This window comes from Haliotis rubra, unplaced genomic scaffold (genome assembly GCF_003918875.1).
Source record: "Haliotis rubra isolate DU_JTF1 unplaced genomic scaffold, ASM391887v1 Scf445, whole genome shotgun sequence".
In the NCBI taxonomy this organism is placed as follows: Eukaryota; Metazoa; Mollusca; class Gastropoda; order Lepetellida; family Haliotidae; genus Haliotis; species Haliotis rubra.
Window position 1 is genome coordinate 21,716 of NW_025767130.1, and position 24,842 is coordinate 46,557.

Genomic DNA, 24,842 nt, shown 5'->3' on the forward strand with positions numbered 1-24,842 from the left:
AACGGACGTCACGATGCATGTCAGTTGTCATCGCCTCGTACAGCCTCCTACAGTAAACTACTCCGTAGCACCCCGTTTCTTGGTTTGCAGTTGCTTCATTCGGCTAAGATCACTGGTGGAAACATTGCGTTGATGTTTTTCGACTGATATAAAGTCTCAGTTCGACTCACAATTAAACAGCGACACGGCAAACGTTCGCAATGTTGACATTCCCACAATGCATTTAAGTTGTAGAATGAATGAATTCACGTGTTTGTTATGAATGAAAAAATAGTTACGTCAGAATGTGACCTAATTGAGAGGTCATCGGTTATCCAATCAAATCGTTAGAATCTCAGGTCAAGTCGTTACGACACAGGTCAACGCGATACGACACTCGTGTGAAGTGGGTAATAAACACTGGGAAGGTAGATGCCTTCGATGCTTTCCTGAAGTTTTCTCTTCCAGTGTTGGTATGGAGAATCTTGGTTGGTGCCAGGAAATATGGTTGTCGGGATTTATTATGAGGTGTTCTGAAGAGGCACATCATCTGGGGTTTGGGATGGGCTGGGTAGGACATTTTACCATTGGTTTGTAACATCTCGTGTTCGAGCTGAAGTGAAAGTAACGTCTATTTTGGCAGTTCTAGTGAGCAGTCTGCTGATCTGGTGACTGGTTCGACCTTTGTCTGCTGACGAGGATGCGTGTTGGGGTTGGTTTGGGCTTGGGGCAGGGTCGTTTTGCTAGAAACCAAATGTTTAGGGTCTATCTTGAGGGCGATAAAGGTGTGTTTGAGGTGATGGATGTCTTTGCTGAGGCTGTCCGACTGCAGATGGCAATGGCTCGTCAGGTGAGGGTGGCAATGGTAGCTTGTTTGATCTGAGGGTGGTGACAGGTAGTGAATAAACTGGTCCGTGTGAGTAGGTTTGCGGTAGACGGAGGTGTGGATGTTGTCTTGACTGTTGTCGAGTTGTACATCGAGGAAGGCTAATTGGTGGTGGTTTTCTGTTTCAAAAGTGAATTTGATTCTGTGGTGGTTTAGGCTGAGGTGGTCCAGTAGGGCTTCGGGGTCTGGTTTTGTTTTGTCTGGGATGGTGAAGGTGTCATCGTATTTTCTGTGAAACAGGGGTTTGAAAGGGTGGAGATGTAAACGCGCCGATATACCAGTAGTGACACCAGATAACATGGCACGCCACTGTAAACGGGTGTTAACAGTCACGATCACTACATTGTACCAACAGCAGGCCACCAGTTAGCAACACTCACTAAATAGTCCCAACAGCAGGTCACCAGTTAGCAACACTCACTAAATAGTCCCAACAGCAGGTCACCAGTTAGCAACACTCACTAAATAGTCCCAACAGCAGGTCACCAGTTAGCAACACTCACTAAATAGTCCCAACAGCAGGTCACCAGTTAGCAACACTCACTAAATAGTCCCAAGAGAATGTTACTGACACCTAAGTAGCCCTGACACAAAACCTTTACCCCCGTATATCTATACTCTCCCCAAAGAGAAATGCATATAGGAATTTCAACTGTATTTTTATGTTTATTTTGAAACATCTTGTAGGCTTTATGAGTCAATGAAATATAGCGAAATTGCACACTGGGAATGCAGACTTAACCGTCTTTGGCACCAACTCGAGGAAAGTCAGTTTGATTGTCACATGGAGACGTGTGGTGGCGCTGAAGTCAATACCTCGTGTGACCACCGTGGGCATCCAGAACTGCACGGCATCGCCTCGGCATCAAACGAATAAGTCTCAGAATCTCGTGTTGCCCAATCGCAGCCCACTCTGCCTGTAGTGCCTGTGCGAGTTGCTGAAGTGTCTGGGGCTGAGGGTTACGGCGTCGCACTCGTCTGTCCAGGGCATCCCACAGATGTTCGATCGGGTTTAAGTCCGGTGATCTTGAGGGCCAGGGGAGCACATTGATGTTGTGGTTCTGGAGAAAGTCTCTAGTGTGACGTGCTGTGTGGGGCCTGGCATTGTCCTGTTGAAACAACTCCCTCTGGCGATCAATGATTGGAAGGAGGTGTGGGCGTAGGATTTCGTCACAGTACCGTTGAGCTGTCAGGTTGCCCTGGATCATCACCAAATAACTTCTCCTACGGCAGGTGATCGCTCCCCACATCATAACACTGTCCCGGCCATATCTGTCCACCTGGGGAACGCAAGCGTCGGCGAAACGTTCACGTCGACGTCTGTACACCCGCATTCTTCCATCGCGTCGTTCCAATACAAATCGTGATTCATCACTGAACCAGATTCTACGCCAATTCGGTAGGTTCCAGGCCTGAACGTTGGTGCACCATTGAACTTGATGTCGACGATGTTGTTGTCGAAGCATAGGGCCAAAATAAGGTCTTCTGGCGCGTAAACCAGCCTCTCTCAACCTTTTCCTGTGCAGAAAGCCTCCTCAATCCGGGTATTTGTCGAGCGGTACTGGTCGCCGTAGCTGTTCGATGACGCAGGTGATGTACCCGGATGTAGCGATCCTGCGCCGCAGTGGTCGCTCGAGGTCGCCCACTACGAGGGGCATCTGCTACCGCATTCTGCCGGCGATATCTCTCCCAGAGCCGTGAAATTGTGCTTTGGTGAACATTCATGCGTCGGGCAACTGCACGTTGAGACTGACCAGCTTCAAGCAAACCAATGGCGATATGACGGTTGGCTTCACTTAGACGTGGCATTTTGCGTTCGTCAACAATATTCCAAATACAGTGAATAATCGACAGACAGCGATCAACCTTTTATAGCCATCATTGAGACTATCTGATCCCCAACTTTCACGTGCATTGCATGTGAATTGTGTATTCTGTGACACTACACGCCGAAATTGAAAATCATGCTGTTAAATACGGGTATTTTACGGATGGTGCGTTTTGTTGTGATGTTTCAAAACATAAACACCATAGGACTCATAAACAGAGCAAAACCTTTTGTAAAATGAATCACGTTTTAATTCATTGCTATTTTCGTTATGCGTTTCTTTTTTGGGGAGAGTATATATTCCCCGTTATGTTGGCAGATCTACATTGATCCTAGTCAAATAGTATTAAAGTATTTGTTGTTGTTGTTTCTCTTTCAGGGCAGTAGAACTGGACGTCAACTTGACCTTGACTTTACTGATCGAGGATGTGAATGACGAGACCCCGGATGTCGTCCTTGGGGAAAGCGTCCATATACCGGAGGAACTTCCGGTGGGCTTCATCATAGGTGGAGTGTTCACTGCCACGGACAGGGACGCCAACGATAATCTGACTTACAGTCTAGAAGGTGATATATAAAGGAACATACACTGTGGTTTCATCCCTGATTGGATGACAAATTAAACTTGTTTTGTTCATGTCATGTCCTTAAATAATTGCAAATGCTCTAAAAGCCATTAGCATATATACTAAGTCACTTAGCTTTTGATGACCCTACTGCCCACTATAAGGTATCAGTTAGCTACTGATGACCCTGCTGTCTCCTAAAACAGATCCTGCAGCTACTGATGACCTTGCTGTCTACTATAACATACCCGTTAGCTACTGATGACCCTGCTGTCTACTAAAACATACCAGTTAGCTACTGATGACCTTGCTGTCTACTATAACATACCCGTTAGCTACTGATGACCCTTCTGTCTCCTAAAACAGATCATGCAGCTACTGATGACCTTGCTGTCTACTATAACATACCCGTTAGCTACTGATGACCCTTCTGTCTCCTAAAACAGATCATGCAGCTACTGATGACCTTGCTGTCTACTATAACATACCCGTTAGCTACTGATGACCTTGCTGTCTACTATAACATACCCGTCAGCTACTGATGACCTTGCTGTCTACTATAACATACCCGTTAGCTACTGATGACCTTGCTGTCTACTATAACATACCCGTTAGCTACTGATGACCCTGCTGTCTACTATAACATACCCGTTAGCTACTGATGACCCTTCTGTCTCCTAAAACAGATCATGCAGCTACTGATGACCTTGCTGTCTACTATAACATACCCGTTAGCTACTGATGACCTTGCTGTCTACTATAACATACCCGTTAGCTACTGATGACCTTGCTGTCTACTATAACATACCCGTTAGCTACTGATGACCCTGCTGTCCACTATAACATACCTGTTAGCTACTGATGACCCTCCTGTCTACTATAACATACGCGTTAGCTACTGATGACCCTGCTGTCCACTACAACATACCTGTTAGCTACTGATGACCCTGCTGTCTACTATAACATACCCGTTAGCTACTGATGACCCTTCTGTCTTCTGTAACAGACCATTTAGCTACTGATGACCCTGCTGTCTACTATAACATACCCGTTAGCTACTGATGACCCTGCTGTCTACTATAACATACCCGTTAGCTACTGATGACCCTGCTGTCTACTATAACATACCCGTTAGCTACTGATGACCCTGCTGTCTACTATAACATACCCGTTAGCTACTGATGACCCTGCTGTCTACTATAACATACCCGTTAGCTACTGATGACCCTGCTGTCTACTATAACATACCCGTTAGCTACTGATGACCTTGCTGTCTACTATAACATACCCGTTAGCTACTGATGACCCTGCTGTCTACTATAACATACCCGTTAGCTACTGATGACCCTGCTGTCTACTATAACATACCCGTTAGCTACTGATGACCTTGCTGTCTACTATAACAGCTACCGTTAGCTACTGATGACCCTGCTGTCTACTATAACATACCTGTTAGCTACTGATGACCCTGCTGTCTACTATAACATACCCGTTAGCTACTGATGACCCTGCTGTCTACTATAACATACCCGTTAGCTACTGATGACCCTGCTGTCTACTATAACTGACCATTTGGCTACTGATGACCCTGTTGTCTACTGTAACTGACCATTTAGCTACTGATGACCCTGTTGTCTACTGTAACTGACCCGTTAGCTACTGATGACCCTGTTGTCTACTGTAACTGACCATTTAGATACTGATGACCCTGTTGTCTACAACAACGGATCATTTAGCTACTGATGACCCTGTTGTCTACTGTAACTGACCATTTAGCTACTGATGACCCTGTTGTCTACTGTAACTGACCATTTAGCTACTGATGACCCTGCTGTCTACTATAACATACCCGTTAGCTACTGATGACCCTTCTGTCTCCTAAAACAGATCATGCAGCTACTGATGACCTTGCTGTCTACTATAACATACCCGTTAGCTACTGATGACCCTTCTGTCTCCTAAAACAGATCATGCAGCTACTGATGACCTTGCTGTCTACTATAACATACCCGTTAGCTACTGATGACCATGCTGTCTACTATAACATACCCGTTAGCTACTGATGACTATGCTGTCTACTATAACATACCCGTTAGCTACTGATGACCCTGCTGTCTACTATAACATACCCGTTAGCTACTGATGACCTTGCTGTCTACTATAACATACCCGTTAGCTACTGATGACCTTGCTGTCTACTATAACATACCCGTTAGCTACTGATGACCTTGCTGTCTACTATAACATACCCGTTAGCTACTGATGACCTTGCTGTCCACTATAACATACCCGTTAGCTACTGATGACTCTGTTGTCTACTATAACATACCCGTTAGCTACTGATGACCCTGCTGTCTACTATAACATACCCGTTAGCTACTGATGACCCTGCTGTCTACTTTAACATATCCTTTAGCTACTGATGACCCTGTTGTCTACTATAACATACCCGTTAGCTACATATGACCCTGCTGTCTACTGTAACTGACCCGTTGGGCTACTGATGACCCTGCTGTCTAATGTAACTGACCATTTAGCTACTGATGACCCTGTTGTCTACTGTAACTGACCATTTAGCTACTGATGACCCTGTTGTCTACTGTAACTGACCCGTTAGCTACTGATGACCCTGTTGTCTACTGTAACTGACCATTTAGATACTGATGACCCTGTTGTCTACAACAACGGATCATTTAGCTACTGATGACCCTGTTGTCTACTGTAACTGACCATTTAGCTACTGATGACCCTGTTGTCTACTGTAACTGACCATTTAGCTACTGATGACCCTGTTGTCGAATGTAACGTGTCGCCAGTTTCCCGCTAGACGAGTTATCAAGCTACTTATTCCCTAGATGCCCAATGTAACGTGTCACCCAGTTTCCCGCTAGACGAGTTATCAAGCTACTTATTCCCTGGATGCCCAATGTAACGTGTCACCCAGTTTCCCGCTAGACGAGTTATCAAGCTACTTATTCCCTGGATGCCCAATGTAACATGTCCCCCAGTTTCCCGCTAGACGAGTTATCAAGCTACTTATTCCCTAGGTGCCCAATATAACGTGTCCCTTAGCTGTTTTAGTACGTCTCACAAACCTTACCGGTTTTTGTAAGTTACAACAATATCGGTTGAATTATGAACAATGAATTTGAAAAATATTTAAAAAGATATTTAACGATCCTTATTCTGGCATTTGGCTTGAAAAACAAAAAGTGATGTTCTTTAGCAGTATTAAATAATAAATATATACCATTCCTGGATTCAGCTTCATCAGTTATAAACTACCGGGCAAAATAAAGTTATCGCTTTGAAAGTAATTGTATAAAAAACAAAAACGCTGGTAGAGGCTTGAACCCAAGCTGAAAACATTCGCCAACACGCAACAGGGTCCCGATAACAACCAACTCTACGAATCCTTCATTTTTCAAGCCGTGCAAAACACAATTGTGGGACATTACACAGTACCGATGTTTATGGCACAGTACCGATGTTGGAAAGAACAAGCATGCAGTGACCACAAAACACAACGAATATGCCAAGACGCAAACAACGAGACAGGGCGATCGGTATGGGCAATATGGGGGCTTCACAAAGTCAGCTGGTAAGAACCTTCAACTGCAGCAGGCTACCATCAGGAAACTGATAAACCGCTACCAGCAAGAAGGCCAGACCCAAATCCGCCCAAGATCGGGAAGATCAAGAGTCACGACACCGGCCGAAGACCGATACATCCGTCAGATTCACCTACGGAACAGATTTGTGACGGCGACGTCAACGGCGGCGACAGCACCAAGACACGTCATCAGCAGACAACCAGTCCTTCGAACACATACGACTGCAGACTGCAATGGGCACGAACTGTACGTCGGTGGCAGCGACAGCGTCTAGGAGAGAGTGCTCTTTACAGATGAAAGTCGTTTCAGTCCGTTCAGAAACGATGGCAGAGTTCGAGTTTTTCGACGTAAAGGAGAGCGACTTGTGCCAAACTGCGCTCAAGGGGAGGCGTCTTGGTATTGGGCGGTATTTGTGACCACTGTACGAGACTGGTTATCATCCGAGGAAATCTGAATGCCCAGCGATACAAGGATACAACGCAAGGCCTCATACCGTCAGAATTATTCGAGAATACCTGCGCAACGTTAACGTCTACGTATTGGCCTGTGCGTCCCCCAGATCTGGAGGATCAACTTGATCGTCAGCTGAGACAGCGTTCACCACCTCCAGCGAACCGGCAGGAATTTGGACAGACTCTCTCAGGATTCTTGCCGACTGTGTATGATGGCGTGTATGGCTGCCCAGTGTGGTCACACTCGTTACTGATGACGCGTCCATTGACTCCTGTCTTATTGTGTGACTCTGCGCTTTTTGAATGTATTTGTGTATTTTGTGTATTTTTTTTTTTTAAGTTTGACCGCTTGACTCTTTTTTGATGAACTGCGGCAAATACAAGACCAGCATTACAATGAAATGTCAGTCATATTATTGGAAACTGATTTTTCTTTGTAAAGTAATTATAATTGTTCCTTTGTTTCTATTATTGGTCAGGCGAAGTCGGTGATAACTAGTTTTGCCCGGTAGTTTGTGATTTGCTGCACTGAGTGAGAAATGTTAGTTTTATCCAACCTTCTGAAAAATCCAAAAGAAGGACAGGTAGGTGATTATATTTGCGAGCAGGGCTACGTTAGTAAAGAAAAAGGAATCAGAGCCAATATAAGAATCGATCCCGCGACAATAAGGTAGCCGGACGCTTTAGGCGCGTAACTCTGCTGACCTTGACAACCGAAGATGATACATATGGACGGCGACGTATATGTTCGGAACACTATAGAACCTATGTAAAGTACATTAACCTATAACACATGGTTACCTGAGTAAAATGTTGGAACACAATAGAGGTAGAAACTGCATCTAGAGTTACAGTATCGGGTTACTTTTAGAGCGGCTCGTGTATACTGACTGGGGGTAAACACCCAACATACCGCTGTGTGTTCAGAGTGTAGTCTTCCACCAGGATATACTGACCTTCGTATATGGGCAAACTATTCTCAGTAGATTGGCTTACCCATCATAGGTATCTTGGTATACCGTCCTTGGTGTTAGGTAGATTTTGCAGTTGAGCATGCTGTTATTCATTCATTCATTGGGGTGGGAGTAGCCTAATGGTTAAAATGCAGTAAATGGAACGAAACCACTGACAATGTTCCGCAAAAACGACATATCAGTCAAGCAGCATTTTGCAAGTGGAACTACCACAACGAAAATACCATTCATAAATTGTCTGTGATTAGCAGTGTTAGTCACTATCTGTCTCACAGGGACACGACGACAAGTCACCGAGCCTTATCACACCACATGATATTCGCCACGACATTGGTGTTTTATTGGGATCTTCAATATCTCTGCTCTCAGAGAAAGTCTAGAGGTTCTATAAGCAACACAATAGCGACAATAACGTATGATTTTGATTTTGAACATTGCACTCTCAATTCAACAGGTGATGACAGTAAATATCTAAGCGTCCTTCATACGGGGCTGATGAGAGTTGAACGCCGGATCGACCGCGATGGGCCGAACGGCCGGAAGAAGCTGGACAAACTGACCCTGGGTGTGGAGGATGCAGCTCACCACAAATCGACCTTCTCCCTGACAATCATCGTGACGGACATCAACGACAACGTGCCGACCTGTGCGTCTGGTTTCTTCTCCAAGATAATCAACAGGACTACCAGTAGTGGTGGGTACCGTATGTACATCCACGTATAGACCCCCGAACATGCATATTGATTGAAGCCATAGGGAAAATAACACGACAAGTCGAGAGGATGTGAGCTGTTGATTGCCAGGATAGGACCAATGATGTCTGTCCGGTGTCTTCCCATTATGACTACTCCCCAGTACGACTACTCCTCCAATTACTGATTTGTACTGCAATATCACGTGTATACTAAACATAGCATGATTCGCATTAGATGAGTAACTCATTCATTATCAGTGTTTTAATTCACAAGTAACACAGAAATATTCAGTCCAACTTGAGCAGCCTTCCTGCAGCATCTAGGAACTCCAGTGGTCACTTCTGGTTGTTCTGCAGCTGGGTCTTCAGGTTCTGCAGACGGGTGTATTTCTATTGTAGTCAAGTTGGCATGTAGTCATACTTGGGCGTAGTCATAATGGGAGAGAACCGTCTGTCCTTGCAGTGCACGAATGAACACGTTGTCTACTTCATCCATGGATGCACTGCACGTGTAGAACTAGCCGCGTATCCGTTAGACAAGTGAGGTACATAGTCTGAACTTTGAAATGTCACTTAAATGGTTTCCTTAAGGCCCTCTGTTCGTCTATACGTCGAGCCTAAGCTTGTTAGTAATGGTATTCATGCCTGGATATCCTTGGACTGTATGAACCTGTTTACATTATTTTCGGTGTATGAAGGACAACGTGTGGTTTTACTTGCAGATGCCTCCGTTATAAATATCCCTTGCACGGATGACGATGATGGAAGCAATGGACAGTTTTCACTGCGGATAGTTCCAAGGTCACAAAGCAAAGATCATCGGAAACGGTTCAGACTTAAAGCATTCGACCTGTTTGCTGATGTGGATACTCTCCGGAGGGAATCGTCCGGGAAGGAGAGCAGTGTGTACATCCTCACCATCCTGGCAGTAGACACGCCCAAACAAGGCCGAGCAAACACCGGTACAGCTGTTGTTGTCGTCAACGTAAGTTTTGGTACTATCTTAGATGAGAAAGCCGAACAGTTATAATCCCGTTCATCGGTAAGCCCTGCGATTAACTTGAGATACTAATTATTGCGTTCAAGGTAACATTACTGCATTCATCATTTGTTAATTCCGATAAATGCCGCGAGAAATGTACCGTCTGGACTAACAAAGTGTGTTTGTAGGTGTGTGTAGGTCTCGAGTCTCTGGTACACCTTGACATTCACATCCTCTATGTTACACCTGCACATTCTCGCTCTCTCGCGCACACCTGGACGCTCCACTCTCATACACCAGGACACTGACGCCGTCTCTCATACACTGCATTCACATACACTCACGTACATCTGGACCTTCACATACACTCTGATACAGATGGACACTCATACCCGCTCTTATACACCTGGACACACTCTCACCCATCTTTATACACCTGGACACACTCTCACCCATCTTTATACACCTGGACACACTCTCACCCATCTTTATACACCTGGACACACTCTCACCCATCTTTATATACCTGGACACACTCTTACCCATCTTTATACTCCTGGACACACTCTCACCCATCTTTATATACCTGGACACACTCTCACCCATCTTTATACACCCGGACATTCCTCGTCAGATATATCCCAAGATCGTCAGACACGTGACTATCTAGGCACATTGTGTCCATAGCAGATTGTTAGTCGTGCATCTACCTTTAAAAGTAGGCAGGATATGGGAGCCGGCAGACAACGGGAAGAGCACTGACAGACCAGCAGATGGATGCCAGGACAAGGAGGCACGACCACTGACTAGCATGTTTAGCACATCTGTTGCCCAAGTGTCAGTCTGATTTCGCCGCTTGTCCTTTGTAGTGTCTCTGAGAATATTCGCCCGGTTGTACTGCGAGGATGAAACTCCAACACACACACACACACACACACACACACACACACACACACACACACACACACACACACACACACACGCGCACACACACACACACACACACACACACACACACACACACACACACACACACACACACACACACATTCATTGAGCTCTACTACGTTGTTTAAAGATTGCCAGTAGAATACAACAGCATTCACTCATATCACTCAGTAGTATCCATTGTATCGACAGTTCACACATCTGAATGAGTACACGCCACAGTGGAAGTCCCCCGTCCCCGACATCAACCACAACTTCCCCAGTGTGGCGCTACCAGAATCTACGTCCCCGGGGACGGTGGTCAACACCTTAGTGGCTGACGATAAGGACCCGGAGACAGTGGTGACATATACGATAGCCTCTGTAACAGATGGTAGGTACGGCGTTATGCATGTCAAGCCGGTCAGTTAGTGTGTTTGACCAGCAATGTTTGATCACCAGGTATCGTCCTCGTTGCAGTAATACCGTATTCTCTGTAATAATCCCCTGGAAGGTATAGCGGGCTCACAGGTAACTGATTATTAGAGTAATCTGAGAATTGGTATCTGGGAATAGAGTACAAACGCTATTGTTTCAGGCAAATTTTGATAACATGTCCTATAAGGCCTTTATATTCTCAAAATACCCAGTATGTTTTAGACTGTTCAATATTAGTTTTTTTTCACCTTAACATCCATACCGTGTGTTAGACATAGCAACAACGGGTGCCTCGTGACTTTCAATTTTATCTTAACTGGACGCAGTTGTGTCGAGACTAGTCTAACTCAGTGAGCATCACTTTACATTGAAAACCTACCCGTCATTTCAGATAACAGCAACAATATCACCGGACTCTTCACAATCAACTCCAACTCGGGTGAGCTGACATCTACAGGCAAGTTAGACTGTGATCCACAGACGGGAGGGGCAGAATATTATACCATTCTTGTAATGGCGACAGATGGAAAGCACAATATCAGTGGAAACGTCAAAATAATTGTGAAAAATACGAACGATAACGTACCAGTGTTTAACAAATCGGTACAGACGATCAGTGTTAAAGCAGTCAAGAGTGTTGCAGTACCGTTCGTGGACTTTGATGTTTACGACCAAGATAAGTCATCAGATGTTACTTTAGATTTAGAAAAGGGTGACCGTCAGTACTTCCAGTTATCGAAGGAGTCAGCAAAGTGGCAGCTGAAGTTTCAACCAGGAATAGACCCTCAGAAAAACCCCGACATTCCGCCGGTAATCAGGGTGACGGCGAACGACAACGGCGATCCTCCCCTCACCAGTGAAGCTACAGTAGTACTTACAGACCTCCCATGTCACGTGACCACACCCTCCCCGTCATCAGCAGGTACAGTTATAATACAGCTGATTGCGTACACTGACGGAAAAAGGGAAGTATATATTAGAATTAGAAAATGAAACTAGCCTGAAACAGCCTCCGAAAGCTGCAAGTAGTTCTTAGACATATATTTATATATATGTTGTAGCTGAAGTAATCAGCGTGTTAGCCATATATTTATAAATGTTGTTAGCCATATATATTCTGAGTGAGAAATATATATATATATATATGTTTGAATGCACAGCCTAAGGTTTGTTTTTGGTTAACTCCGCACTCAGCAATATTCCAGCCATATGGCGGCGGGCTGTAAATAATAGACTCTGGACCAAACAACCCAGTGATCAACAGCATGAACACCCATCTATTGGGATACGATGACATCTGTCAACCAAATGAGCAGGTCTGACCACCCGATCCCGTTAGTTCCCCCTTACAAGCATGAGTTACTGAATGGGATCTTCACGGGTGACAGATGGATGAAACATCGTCTGTTGCAATAAGAAGAAATGTCAAAGTTAAAATAAATGTATGAAGTTGGGTATTTGTTTCACCAGTTCCTCCGTTACGAAGAAGACGATGTTCCTGGCCATCAACACTGCCGATGACGTCCACACCGCAGATGGTTGCCGGGAAAACAGACAGCAGCAGCAGTTTGTTTGGATCACCAGGTGAGCTAAATGTGCAGTGATACCACAAATAGATGCATGCGTGCGTGCAGGAATTTACAATACACACACACACACACACACACACACACACACACACACACACACACACACACACACACACACACACACACACACACACACACACACACACACATACACACACAGTGCCGATATCCAGTACAACTGCTCAAAGGCGCTTTGTTTTCCCTCGATCATTGGATGTCCATCACAACGGCTCATCGTATTTTTCAATCTCAACTCCCTGCGGAGCATACAACTCTTGCTGCTTACTTTTCGCACCGAGTTAATGTGGCTTTTCCATCCTTACGAAGTACCCATTCAAAGCTGTGTGGACTGGGACGCATAGTCACAGTACTTTGTCCAAGGTTACTGCACGTTGCTGTACCCGCTACTAGGTGTTTGTACGTATACATGTGGCCACCATCTGGTCATATACCAACGGATTCCTGGGTTCTTTTAAGTGCACAGGGTTGTGTACTGTACACTAGGGGTTGTGACAACACTGAAAGAGTCTGCACACAAAGTTGACTCCAAGGATTTTTACACCCGGTCACAGGTGGGCTCGATCCCGGCACCTCCAAGCTCGCTGGATTACTAGCCTGGCGCCTTAGACAGCTCGTCCACCGCTGTAGCATACGCAATATCACACAGTGCATATTTGCTCTATGTTTTGTCAAAACTGTTTTGCATTTGCAACTCCTTGTGGCCTTGGTAAATAAGTAATGGGTATCACACTGTAGCTTATCGCGAAACTGACAATAGAAAGTTTACTTTTGTGTGACAAACATGTTGATTCTAATATGACATATCTAATATGTGTGTCAGGCAATGTCGGTTATCAAGTAGGTAGGTAGGTAGGTAGGTATATACAGTATATGTGTACATCAGCGTACATTGTAAGGATTTTCCTGAATTTACAATGTATGCATCCATTACAGTTTGCCAGCCCTCCAGTGCCTCCCAAGAGGACTCGAAAACTGGACTCTACCTGAAGATTGCCTGTGCTGCAGAAGGTGTCATCATCGTCATGGCAACTCTTTTCATTATGGCCAAGAAGTGTGGCTGGTACGTGGAACACTCCTCCCTCCACCCTCATCAGTACATTATTCTGTTTAAATCTAGAGTCAAAGGTATCTCTTCCCATGCTACAAGGGAATCAGGCAGGAATACTGATGAGGCAGGCCTTTGTGAAATGTGTTCCTCTGTGTGTGTACAATTACATTACAGGTAGCAGGCTCTGATTCGTATAGCTTACAATAGCAGTGAATCTGTACACATCCTATCTAGTTTCTGCTCACGTTATGTCCTCTGTGTATGTACATTCTCTACCGCCATCTCTGTTGTATAACTTAGTTTCCGTTCTTGTGGAAACCTAATGGATACTGGGTAATGTAGGTTTCCGCTAGGTTTCAGTATCCAGAAACAGACAATGCGAATTTCCGCATAGTTTACAAAACTGAAACTTACAAATCTAGGTTTCCGTCAAGTTTCTACAACTGAAGCTATTATTATGCGTTTCCATTTAGTTTCAGTTCGCTGAAACATTCATAGCAAAATGACTTAGTTTCCGCTATTGCGATATACTATTGGATACTGGGTAATGTAGGTTTCCGCTAGGTTTCTGTTGGTTTCAGCTTAGATGAAATGGCAAACTTAGCTTTGTGCTGTTCCATTGGGGACTATAATTACTTACTGTTACATTTGCAAGATAATTTCTATATACAGAATCCAGCTAGGGTCTATGCAGGAAGCAAAAGTGCTGTACGTTCCCGTAGTCCCTAGTATGTTGATCAACCTTCAGGTGTTGGCAATCTATAGCCCATTTTTATACTGTACCGTTAAAGTGGTTATGGTTACATGCCAGTTTTAGTGTGCATTTGTGATAGACTAGTTATTTTACTGTCCTTCGAAGACAGGTAAGTATATAAGTTTGTTTTTATTTCATGTACACATTTACAAATTGCAATTTACGACTTTCATAGTCACTATATGGCTGCCGATGTGACTTTGTAACTCACTCACATACCATGTATGTATGTATGTATGTATGTATGTATGTATGTATGTATGTATGTATGTATGTATGTATGTATGTATGTATGTATGTATGTATGTATGTATGTATGTATGTATGTATGTATGTATGTATGTATGCATGCATGCATGCATGCATGCATGCATGCATGTATGTGAAAAGCCACATCAAGAGGGAATCTTCAGCATTTGAGAACACAACTTCTGTATGAATATCCAAATAATCAATATGTCAAAACACTACAACATTTTATGCATATGATGAAATGAGGTCTACTAGTGCAGGCATAACATACTTGCTGTGGTATTTATTAAACAGATTTCAAATTCAAATTCAATGTTTATTGTATGAAAGGTCATGGGCCCATATACATGAAGTGTACATTTGAAGCTGCCTCAATGTATCTTAACATATACACACTAACAATGTCACATAGTAAAGGCCTGGCAACTTGCTGACAATCATGAAGTTGCACTCATACTGAGCAGACAGCAATCCTCTGATCTGGTACATATGAAGCAGAGCCTGAGTTGAGACATTTGTTTTGCCACACAGAGAAAAGGGAAATATAACCAAGTTGATTAAAACAAGGCTTGAACCAGTCCACAACCGCTAACAGGTGGTGTATGCTCTACTTAAGATCTGTGGGTGAACATGAAGAGTCCTGGTTGATGTCTGGCACAACATCGTTGCCATCCTCATCGTCCCGCACAGACTCTTCATCATCCTGCAAATACAATACATACAATGCTTAGTAAAACTACAAAAACAGCCAAAGTAACACATGTATACATATTCAAAAACATGCACATGGTACATCTGATGACAATGAAATTATAAAATTAGAACGACTAATTTGTAGATGTAACCAAAAGATATTTTTCACAATCACAAAGGAAAGATCTGTAGTATACATGTATTTTGTATTTTCCATTGGACATGTCACTTATTTGATTGATTGGTACCAGAAAATAGTAGCCAACACAGTATTCTGAAGCAAATTGTGGTAATAATAACTACTGTTACTGTACTCATATTCAAGGTAACATCTACTACCAAATCACCAATTGAAATCTAAGCATAGGTAAAACGGTACATACATATTTTAAATAGATAGGAATCATGTTTAAACACTGAATGTAACACCTGGTTATATATGTGATCTTATTCGTATAAAATTGAAATAACCAACTCAACTGAGAAAAGCATACAAAACCTAACATTTCCCATAAATGAAAAATCGTGGGTATTTCTTAGTTTTATCAACCCTCTAAGGAAACATTCACAGCAATATAATAACATAAAATATTATTTTTTAATATGACCTTTACTTTAATTTAAACACAACTTCTGTATGAATATCCAAATAATCAATATGTCAAAACACTACAACATTTTATGCATATGATGAAATGAGGTCTACTAGTGCAGGCATAACATACTTGCTGTGGTATTTATTAAACAGATTTCAAATTCAAATTCAATGTTTATTGTATGAAAGGTCATGGGCCCATATACATGAAGTGTACATTTGAAGCTGCCTCAATGTATCTTAACATATACACACTAACAATGTCACATAGTAAAGGCCTGGCAACTTGCTGACAATCATGAAGTTGCACGCATACTGAGCAGACAGCAATCCTCTGATGTGTAATACAACTTATTCGCTTACAGTTACATATCTGATATACAATAATTAAATATATTCATTATTGATATATGATAGCTAGCAAAGGGACAGATCAAACTGAAGTCGTTAAGTGAAACCTATGAAGTGAAGTATCTTTGACGACTAACCTGATGAGAAACTGCCGTCCATTCCAGACGGATTCCTTGTTTCCTTGAAACAAACGACTGTCAGTGCAGACAGAAAACTGTGTCTTTTTCTTGGAACTGAAAAACATATCAACTTATAATTACACTGGAATCCACGCACTGTTACATTTTGAGTGATTATATTTTTCACAAAGATAAAGAAATTTATTCTATGTATCTATTTAGTGTTTACTTGTTTTTGACTAAATGCTGATGAATAAAAAAAATTGTTTTAAGATTTCGTTTCATGAAATTAGGAGCATGGTATGGCGTAACTATAAATCATTACCAAGCCAAGCCTCTTGTCAATCTCCAACAAGTCAGTGGATCCACAATACGTATCTGTAAATCCAATAATTGAAACAATGATTCTTTTAGAAATGTTATGCGTGACTTGTGTCAATGCATTGTAAGGCTAAGAGGTTTAATAATTGACTACACAAATAATTACACAAAGCTATGAGTGTAAAGTATATGTATGATGGTTTTAATGGTTATAAAATGATAAAATAGATGAACTTAAGTAAACTTATAATACATGAGAATAGTATACGTAGAACTGAAAAGAATGAACATGATATAAGCATGTCTAATACACTTGCATGTTTTGAGCTCAATACGTAAATTACTTATATGATGAAGTTTTACGTCCAGTAGAAATATTTTCGTATATTGCCTACTCCTGACAGGGTTTTGAAAAATCACCTATTTGCCACTAACACAAGTTCTCATGAAGCTCGACCAGGACTTTTAAAGTAACGTGAATATGTTTTCAGAGTTATTCACTGTTAATTATCTCTAGGCCTACATGTTGATGCTTGACACTGAGGAGGAGCAATTAGTGCCCATAATGCGATGAAAAGACCCTTAAGCCCATAACAGCCCACTGTTGTCACTTTGGGTACTCACATTCAATCTGCTCATTTCCGCCTTTCACGGCCCCCTTGATGTCGGCAATGTAAACAAATAAAAAAATGGCGACCGCATCACGTCCACGCGAGACTACCTAAATCATTATAAAAACACACAGCTGACATTTTATGTATATAGTGTATGTTTATTTTGTTGTATAACGCGGAAAGATATTGTCAAACTGTAATGTTAGATTTAGAAAAACAACAAAGTGTTTTTCCCGTGAGTCTTTGCGAGACGCCATTTTCATCACCGCCTCAGTTTCCCTCAAAGCACTGGAAGTGAGAATTCGCGACCTGGAAAAGAAAGATGGAAATGGCTGCGAAAAACTCGCAGTACCACGACCCTGTCAGGTAAGACCAATTTATTTTGTTGTCAAATAACGTTTAATGAATTTTTTACTTTACGTACAGAAATCCGGATTAGTAAACAAGCTAATCTATCGAATTACAGTCACTGGCCATAGGTATTCGTCACTATGCATTGTTTCCATAGACTTACATGTTAATTTGGTGCAGCTAAAAAAATGTCTTGAATTCATATTTTGCACATGGGTCATGAATCATCTCAGCTACAAAGACATAATTTCCGTTTTATTTTCAACTCAGTATTTCAAGAATGACCACACTTTGATTGATGCGTGTCATGGTTATGGCAAATTTTAACATTGCGATCTATTTGGAAAGAATACGCAATGTTGTATATGTGTTGCTCATGTAACTACAATGCGGAACATACTTGAAGGAAATTATGTATCTGTGACCAAGATGATTTCCTAACAACTTGCACAATTTGACAACCAAATATGAAAAACTGAATTAATGAAAATTACACAGCTACACTAAAATAACTTGCAAGTCTATGAGAATTTTGCCGACTGACGTATACTTAAGTCCCATGACTGTATAAACAGTTTTGCTCGAACTATTTTCAAAGGTTGGTGAAGTAAAATAAGTCTATTTAAAAATATACTACAACTTTGAAAAATATAGCAAATAGATTATATATTAATGGATTTGTTCTATTCATTTAGGCTGTTGTGATGAAACACATGTCACGACTACTCCTGGAGGAAAAGATCACCCTCTCTTACTGAAGGTATGTGTTTATGGTACTACGAAGCATAGACATAATTTGACTTTGAATATTTTATTATTATGCTTCCCTAGATACATTTTCACAAAATGAACCATACTAAAGTTACAATTGCAAATGGATTTGAATAATCGGTAACTTAATCATGATTTCAGATTGGACCAAATAAATCTTAACTTCACACCTGTGTGAAATTGCAATCAAACTGACCCCTTGATTTTACAATACCGTAATTACTCCAAGGTTATGTCACATGAGATAACTAAACTTCATTCATCAGGATGTTTATGTCAGGCCGTTCACTTACTGATTGCATACCCTGAAGTGATAAATCTGTAGTTTGCTTGATGGTATAAATGTCGCTGCAATTGTTTAGGTTTTTTAAAACTCGAATGAATGAATGAGGAAATGCAAAGAAAAGTAACGTGTTATTGTTTATTTTCTTCAGCAAAGCTGATGATGAGTCTGGAGACTGTATAATGAATGACCAAGGATGGTCAGCAGGAACATGTGAAGGTAATTTTGACCTATCTGTAGTGACTTTCATTATAAATAGTAAATAATTTCCAATTAATAGTGTAGAGACAAGGTTTATGGATGTCAACTCCTTTATTATGTGAAAACATGTTTCAGAGTGAATGCTTACCCCTTCGTCAGGTGTAAGCATTCACTCCAAACATTGTGTTTTCACATAATAAAGACCTTGACATCTGTAAACATTCATGTCTTGTATTATTCACTTCTAAATACACCTTAAAGACTTAATGGTGTAAACATACAGTCTCTACTGGGTGAATATACTTGTGCCTTCAACAATACGACTGACTGAGTTTGGTTTTACGCCGCTCTTAGCAATATTCCAGCAACATCACGGCGGGGGACACCAAAAATAGGCTCAACAATACGAACTGTAAGAGATTGAATATAGCAATTTGATGAAAATCTATTACTAGTACCATTATAACTATATAGAAAAAGCAATAAATGTTCAGATATATATAACGTATTACTACCTCTGGTCTGGGAAGTAAGTAACTCCAGAGCAAATTTGTATAGATTGTGTGTCCTCTTTAGAAAATAAGATATTTCATTCGGTCAATAAAGTGTGATGAATTGCATAATTTGAGTTTTGAGAAAACCAGTGCAAAGTGTGATTGTTCAATTTAGTTCTCCTTTATTCAAACTTCCTTTTGGATTACTCATTTTAAATCATCCTTGGCATTGTCAGTTTCTGGTTGATTGATGTTTGTGTAATGTATCAAAATAACCTAGTAATTCGTTATTACCTGCCATTTTCAGACACTTGCACAACGCCTAAACAGACTTGCATCTATCGATTCGCCAGATAGACGAAAGAAAAGGTATCGACAACACTCACCATAGACATGACATCACCAGTCGTGAGTGACGAAGATGACGTCAATTAGTTGCATTCCGTCCCCTTTGTCTGGGAGTCCAGCAAGCTTAGGGCATACACGACGACACTGGACTTGGAAAGAATCTACACCTCCACTGCTCTTGTCAAGGCCAACATGAGGACGAGGATGCGGCATCCAACCAAAGTAACAGAGGGATCTCCGCCCAGGGATGCCCCTAATCGGGCTAACTGACCAACTCTTGCAATTTAATTGAATTTATTTTCAATTTCATAATGTAATTTTTATTTTATTTTATTTTTGTATTGCAAGCTGTATGCTGTGTTATTGCATGATGTATATCATAGTGGATGTTTGGCGATAGTTGTGACATAGAGTGTGTGGCTGAATGCCAAGGCATGCAAATAAATGTCCGATGCAGCTATGTTTTATTACTGTGATAAGTTGTGTGTTATTGTTATTTTTCACCATTAGCATGATTTTAGAAATAAAATTCATATCTAAAATGCCATTTCAAGATAATAAGTGAATGAAAATTTAACTGATGAAAAATTACTACTTTTTTATAAATGATATATGATTTCTTAAACTGGATTGAATTATGCCAAAATGTTTTGCCCTGTTCTTTAGTGCTATATTACTAGTTATGTGTATGATCTTTATTTGCCTTAAATGCTAATTCATTTTCATGTTGAGAAAATAAAACAATGAATCTTATTATATATTCTGTTGTTCTTTAAGTAAACGTCATGATAATAACAAATTGCTTATATTGGTTTTAACACGAGTTTATGATATGAATAAAGAAGAATGTTTAAATTTGGCTCTTTGAAACGCATATGAAAACCTGTGAACCTGAAACCGGTAACTGAAACTATGCGGAAACCTGTTGGAGTCTTAAATTGTTGGAAAATAAATTTGTTCTCTCTTGATGATCCCTTCCCACAGTAGAGGCAAATGTAAAAGTCAGCTCCTGGGACGACATCGAAGCGATTCGAGGGATATTCTTTGAAACAGGTAGGACAGATAATCAGTCGCCATTTTGACGACCATTTTGGTAATGTTTTCGATGTGGCTGCCGTCGTTGGTGGTGGTGATGGTGGTGGGGCTACCGTGTCTGCTGTCGTTGGTGGTGGTGGGGCTGCCGCTGCTTCTGTTGCCGTTGTTGGTATCAGTACCGGTTCTGCAGGTGTTGTTGCTGCCTCTTCTATTTTGATACCAGCCTTCACTTCAACGCGGGTTGAATGACTTCCACTTTTCTTGTGTCCATGTTGCATCGAGATAGCCCTCACTGACCAATGTAGCTGCAATATTATCAAAGATGTCGAAGTCATCGATCGCCAGATGTCTGACCACTTCAATGTCTTCTTTGCTATTGACTTAATTAAGCCAAACAACAAGCATTCAATCTTGATGTGTCGAAACATCAAGAAGATTCAGCCAGATAGTTTCAGACTTGACTTGGTTAATTCAAACCTCCTCACTGATCCTCCCCCTGATGTTGAGGACCATGTTGAGCTCTTCCATGACACCCTCACATCTCTTCTAGACAAACATGCTCCGGCAGTTGAGAAGAATGTGATACTCCGTCCTCATGCTCCATGGTATGACGAGTCCATTCGTCGCTCTAAGACACAACGGCGCAGAGCAGAACGTCAGTGGCGTAAGACACGCCTGGAAATTCACAGGCAGATATATCAACAGTGCCGAAATGCTACCACCTCTTTAATCATCTCCGCTAAAAGGAAATATTGTCTTCTAAGTATACTGAATAGTATGGGGAAACCTGCTTCCCTTTATGAATAAACTGCTTGGTAAAGGAGGTGATGGTGATAGAGTACCTCCCGGACAAAGTCACATGGAACTCGCAGACTCCTTCAACTCATTTTTTCATTTCAAAGATTGATACCATCTCGACAAGGACTTTCAGCCAAGGAAGTTGATAGGTGTTTCAGTGAACCTCTCTTCACAGGCGATCCACTAACACAGTTTGCGCCCTTCACTCCCAAGGACATTGAATCAATTATCCGCTCTTCAAAGCCTACCGCTTGCGACTCCGACCCCATACCAACTAAACTTCTGTTTCAATATCTTGACTTGTTGCTGCCAAGCATTACCAAAATTGTCAACTCAAGTTTGAGAGTAGTGTATTTCCATCCAGATTCAAACATGCTGTAGTCAAACCTCTGCTAAAGAAACCTGATCTTGACTCTCAGAATCTTCAGAACTTTCGACCTGTCCCAAATTTATCCTTCATTTCCAAGATAACTGAGAAGGCCGTGCATGTCAGACTCAAAGACCATCTCTCTAAACATCTTCGCTTGATGAATTTGGCTCCCTCCTACTTGTCTGAACTCCTACATCCGTATGTCCCCGCACGCAACTTGCGCTCAAAACACACAAAACCGACTGGTCATCCTACAAACTGAAATCCTTCGGACACCGATCATTCACTTACTCCGCGCCTGTGCTTTGAACTCTCTCCCATGTGCCCTTAAAAGCTCTGCCACAATTGACATTTTTAAGTCCAGACTTAATACCCACCTTTTCTCAGTATATTATGTATAACTTCATCTGTAAATACTCCAGTGTAAATATTCTGTAGCGCTTTGAGCATGCCTTAGGGTGTGGAAGGGGCGCATTATAAATGTGCATTTATTATTATTATTATTATAATGCTGGAGTTTATATACAGGCGACGAGACATCGATGACTATAATCAATGACGTCATGGTCGCGCATGAGGGTGGTGACGTGGCACCAGTGACGTCACCGTGAGGTGGTGGCGCCGTCATGGACTTTGATTGGATTAGCTCTCCTATATATCATGAGAGTGGTGGCCGAAGCAGTGTTACAATGGACAGGATGGAGAACTGGGACTTAGAGTTAATGTCTTTGGAGGCACCCTCGTCCTCGCCACCCTTACCGGCATGGCAGTGCCACCAATGCCATGGCTGCCTGCCCGTCTATGTCAACGGTAGCATAGATTATAACGGAACATTTCAGTGCGTGTACTGTGGTACTGTCTTGAAGGATACCTACATCCGTCGCCTCACTCATGGGAGCAAGTGCCCAGTGAAACAGAAACTGGCCATCCAGCCGTGTCAGTGCAGGTGCCAGCTTTTGGTCCCTCTCTCAAAAGAGTGAGGTACACTCCAACAATAATAAAAACGGCCCATTTTCAGGGCTACCCATCTCTCTCAAAAAAGAAGGCTGCATTTCAATGTCGGTACAATAATAACAACACTAGGTTGACATTTTCCTTTCAAGGGTATCGTAGGGATCAAACTGTTCCATCACTTCGTCAAAAGACCATCCACGGGCACGATGAGCCAGCACATACAAACAGTACATGAGCCCACAAGAGGCACTGAACCAGGGTTGAAGTCACTGACCATTCCACTGTTGTTGGAGCCATCCGGTGAAGGTCATGACATTCCGAAAGTCTGGATGCTGTTGGTAGGGATGGAGTCCATAACTGTCAAAGTAGTCAATGGCACCTGGTGCTGGGCGATACACGCACACCCAGTGTTGTCCTGGGAGATGGCTGGGGTCCGTGTTGACAATGTAGGCTTTAGGATAATGTCCCTCCTGCTGTTCACACAGCACGTTTGTGGCAAAGTGATGTCGGGCAAAGGTACGTTGGTAGAGGGTCGCAGCAGGGGATCCTGTTGTACGTAGGCGTTCAAGTGTTTGGTGTCAAACCACTGTCGTCCAAACCAGCGTTGCGGAACCGATCAATTTCCAAAACGCTTTCGTATTCCTCGTAGCAGACCAGCGTGATTGGGCGTGGTAGGGTTCTGCAAACTGAAGTTCAAGTCCCAACTTGCCCGTCTGTCGTGGGTAGTTATACCCTTCATCTGCACCCAGATCCGCAGTCAGATCCACTACCCACACGGTGAATCCGTTCCTGAATTCGTCCAGGGTGAGGTTGCAGGGATGTTCTTGCCACAGGTGTCCCGTGTTGCGGAACAGGTTCATGTACAGCTGTTTGAGCGAGGCACTGTTGTTCTGAAAGTCGCTTTTGATTTCAGTGCCATGTACTTCTTGCCCATTGAGTTTCAGCTTGAGGCTGGTCACGTTGTTGTGCTTGAAATGGTAGGGGTTCTTTTCCTTGCTGCCAGCAAAAGCATCATTGTCCACCAATCCCAACACCACTCGTTTGGGCAGTTGGCCTCCAATCAGTTGATCTTTGTGGAAATCGCGTCCTCCTCCTGAAATGTCGTGGGCTGTGACTTGGACTCGGGTCAAAGGATATTTGGCCGTGACTCCTGGTGACATGTGTTTCACATGTGTTCAATGTTGACTCGGCTTTGGTCAGTTCAAATCGACACTCGGCATCTCCAGCACTCATCAAGTAGAAATCACTCGGGCTGCGAATCAGTTCTAGTTTCATGGGGACTCCATCCACCAGGTACCGGTCTTGGAGAAACAGGTCACAGTGGAGACGTCCTGTCAGTTCCACGTCTCGGGTGGGTAGAATGACCCCTCGTCGTGCGACAAGTCCTGCGTTGGCATTCGGGGTGACAGCATTAAAGTGATCCATTTTTCCAGCTTCATCTGTGTACCATCCTGGACACTGGAGATGGGTCCCTTTGGCTGCCTTCCCATAACTCAGCAACGTTTCCAAATAGGCTCGGTAGGGATAGGTACCCATGGAA

At 42.5% G+C, this 24,842-nt stretch overlaps 1 protein-coding gene and 1 long non-coding RNA gene across 2 annotated transcripts; one reads left to right on the plus strand and one right to left on the minus strand.

The window, feature by feature from the left end:
* The first annotated feature begins 733 nt into the window (after positions 1-733).
* LOC124289631 (protocadherin Fat 2-like) lies at positions 734-14,186 on the plus strand. Its single transcript, XM_046726236.1, has 10 exons — positions 734-829; positions 1,022-1,035; positions 3,073-3,260; positions 8,754-8,993; positions 9,716-9,978; positions 11,116-11,296; positions 11,732-12,262; positions 12,811-12,924; positions 13,884-14,075; positions 14,173-14,186. Exons 1-10 carry the CDS (start codon positions 734-736, stop codon positions 14,184-14,186), a joined length of 1,833 nt encoding a protein of 610 aa, XP_046582192.1.
* Positions 14,187-15,684: 1,498 nt separating this feature from the next.
* LOC124289627 lies at positions 15,685-17,132 on the minus strand. The gene is made up of 3 exons (XR_006901716.1): positions 17,088-17,132; positions 16,781-16,876; positions 15,685-15,707 (listed from the first exon to the last, which is right to left on the minus strand). It is a non-coding gene; the product is annotated as an uncharacterized LOC124289627 (long non-coding RNA).
* Between the last annotated feature and the right edge of the window lie 7,710 nt (positions 17,133-24,842).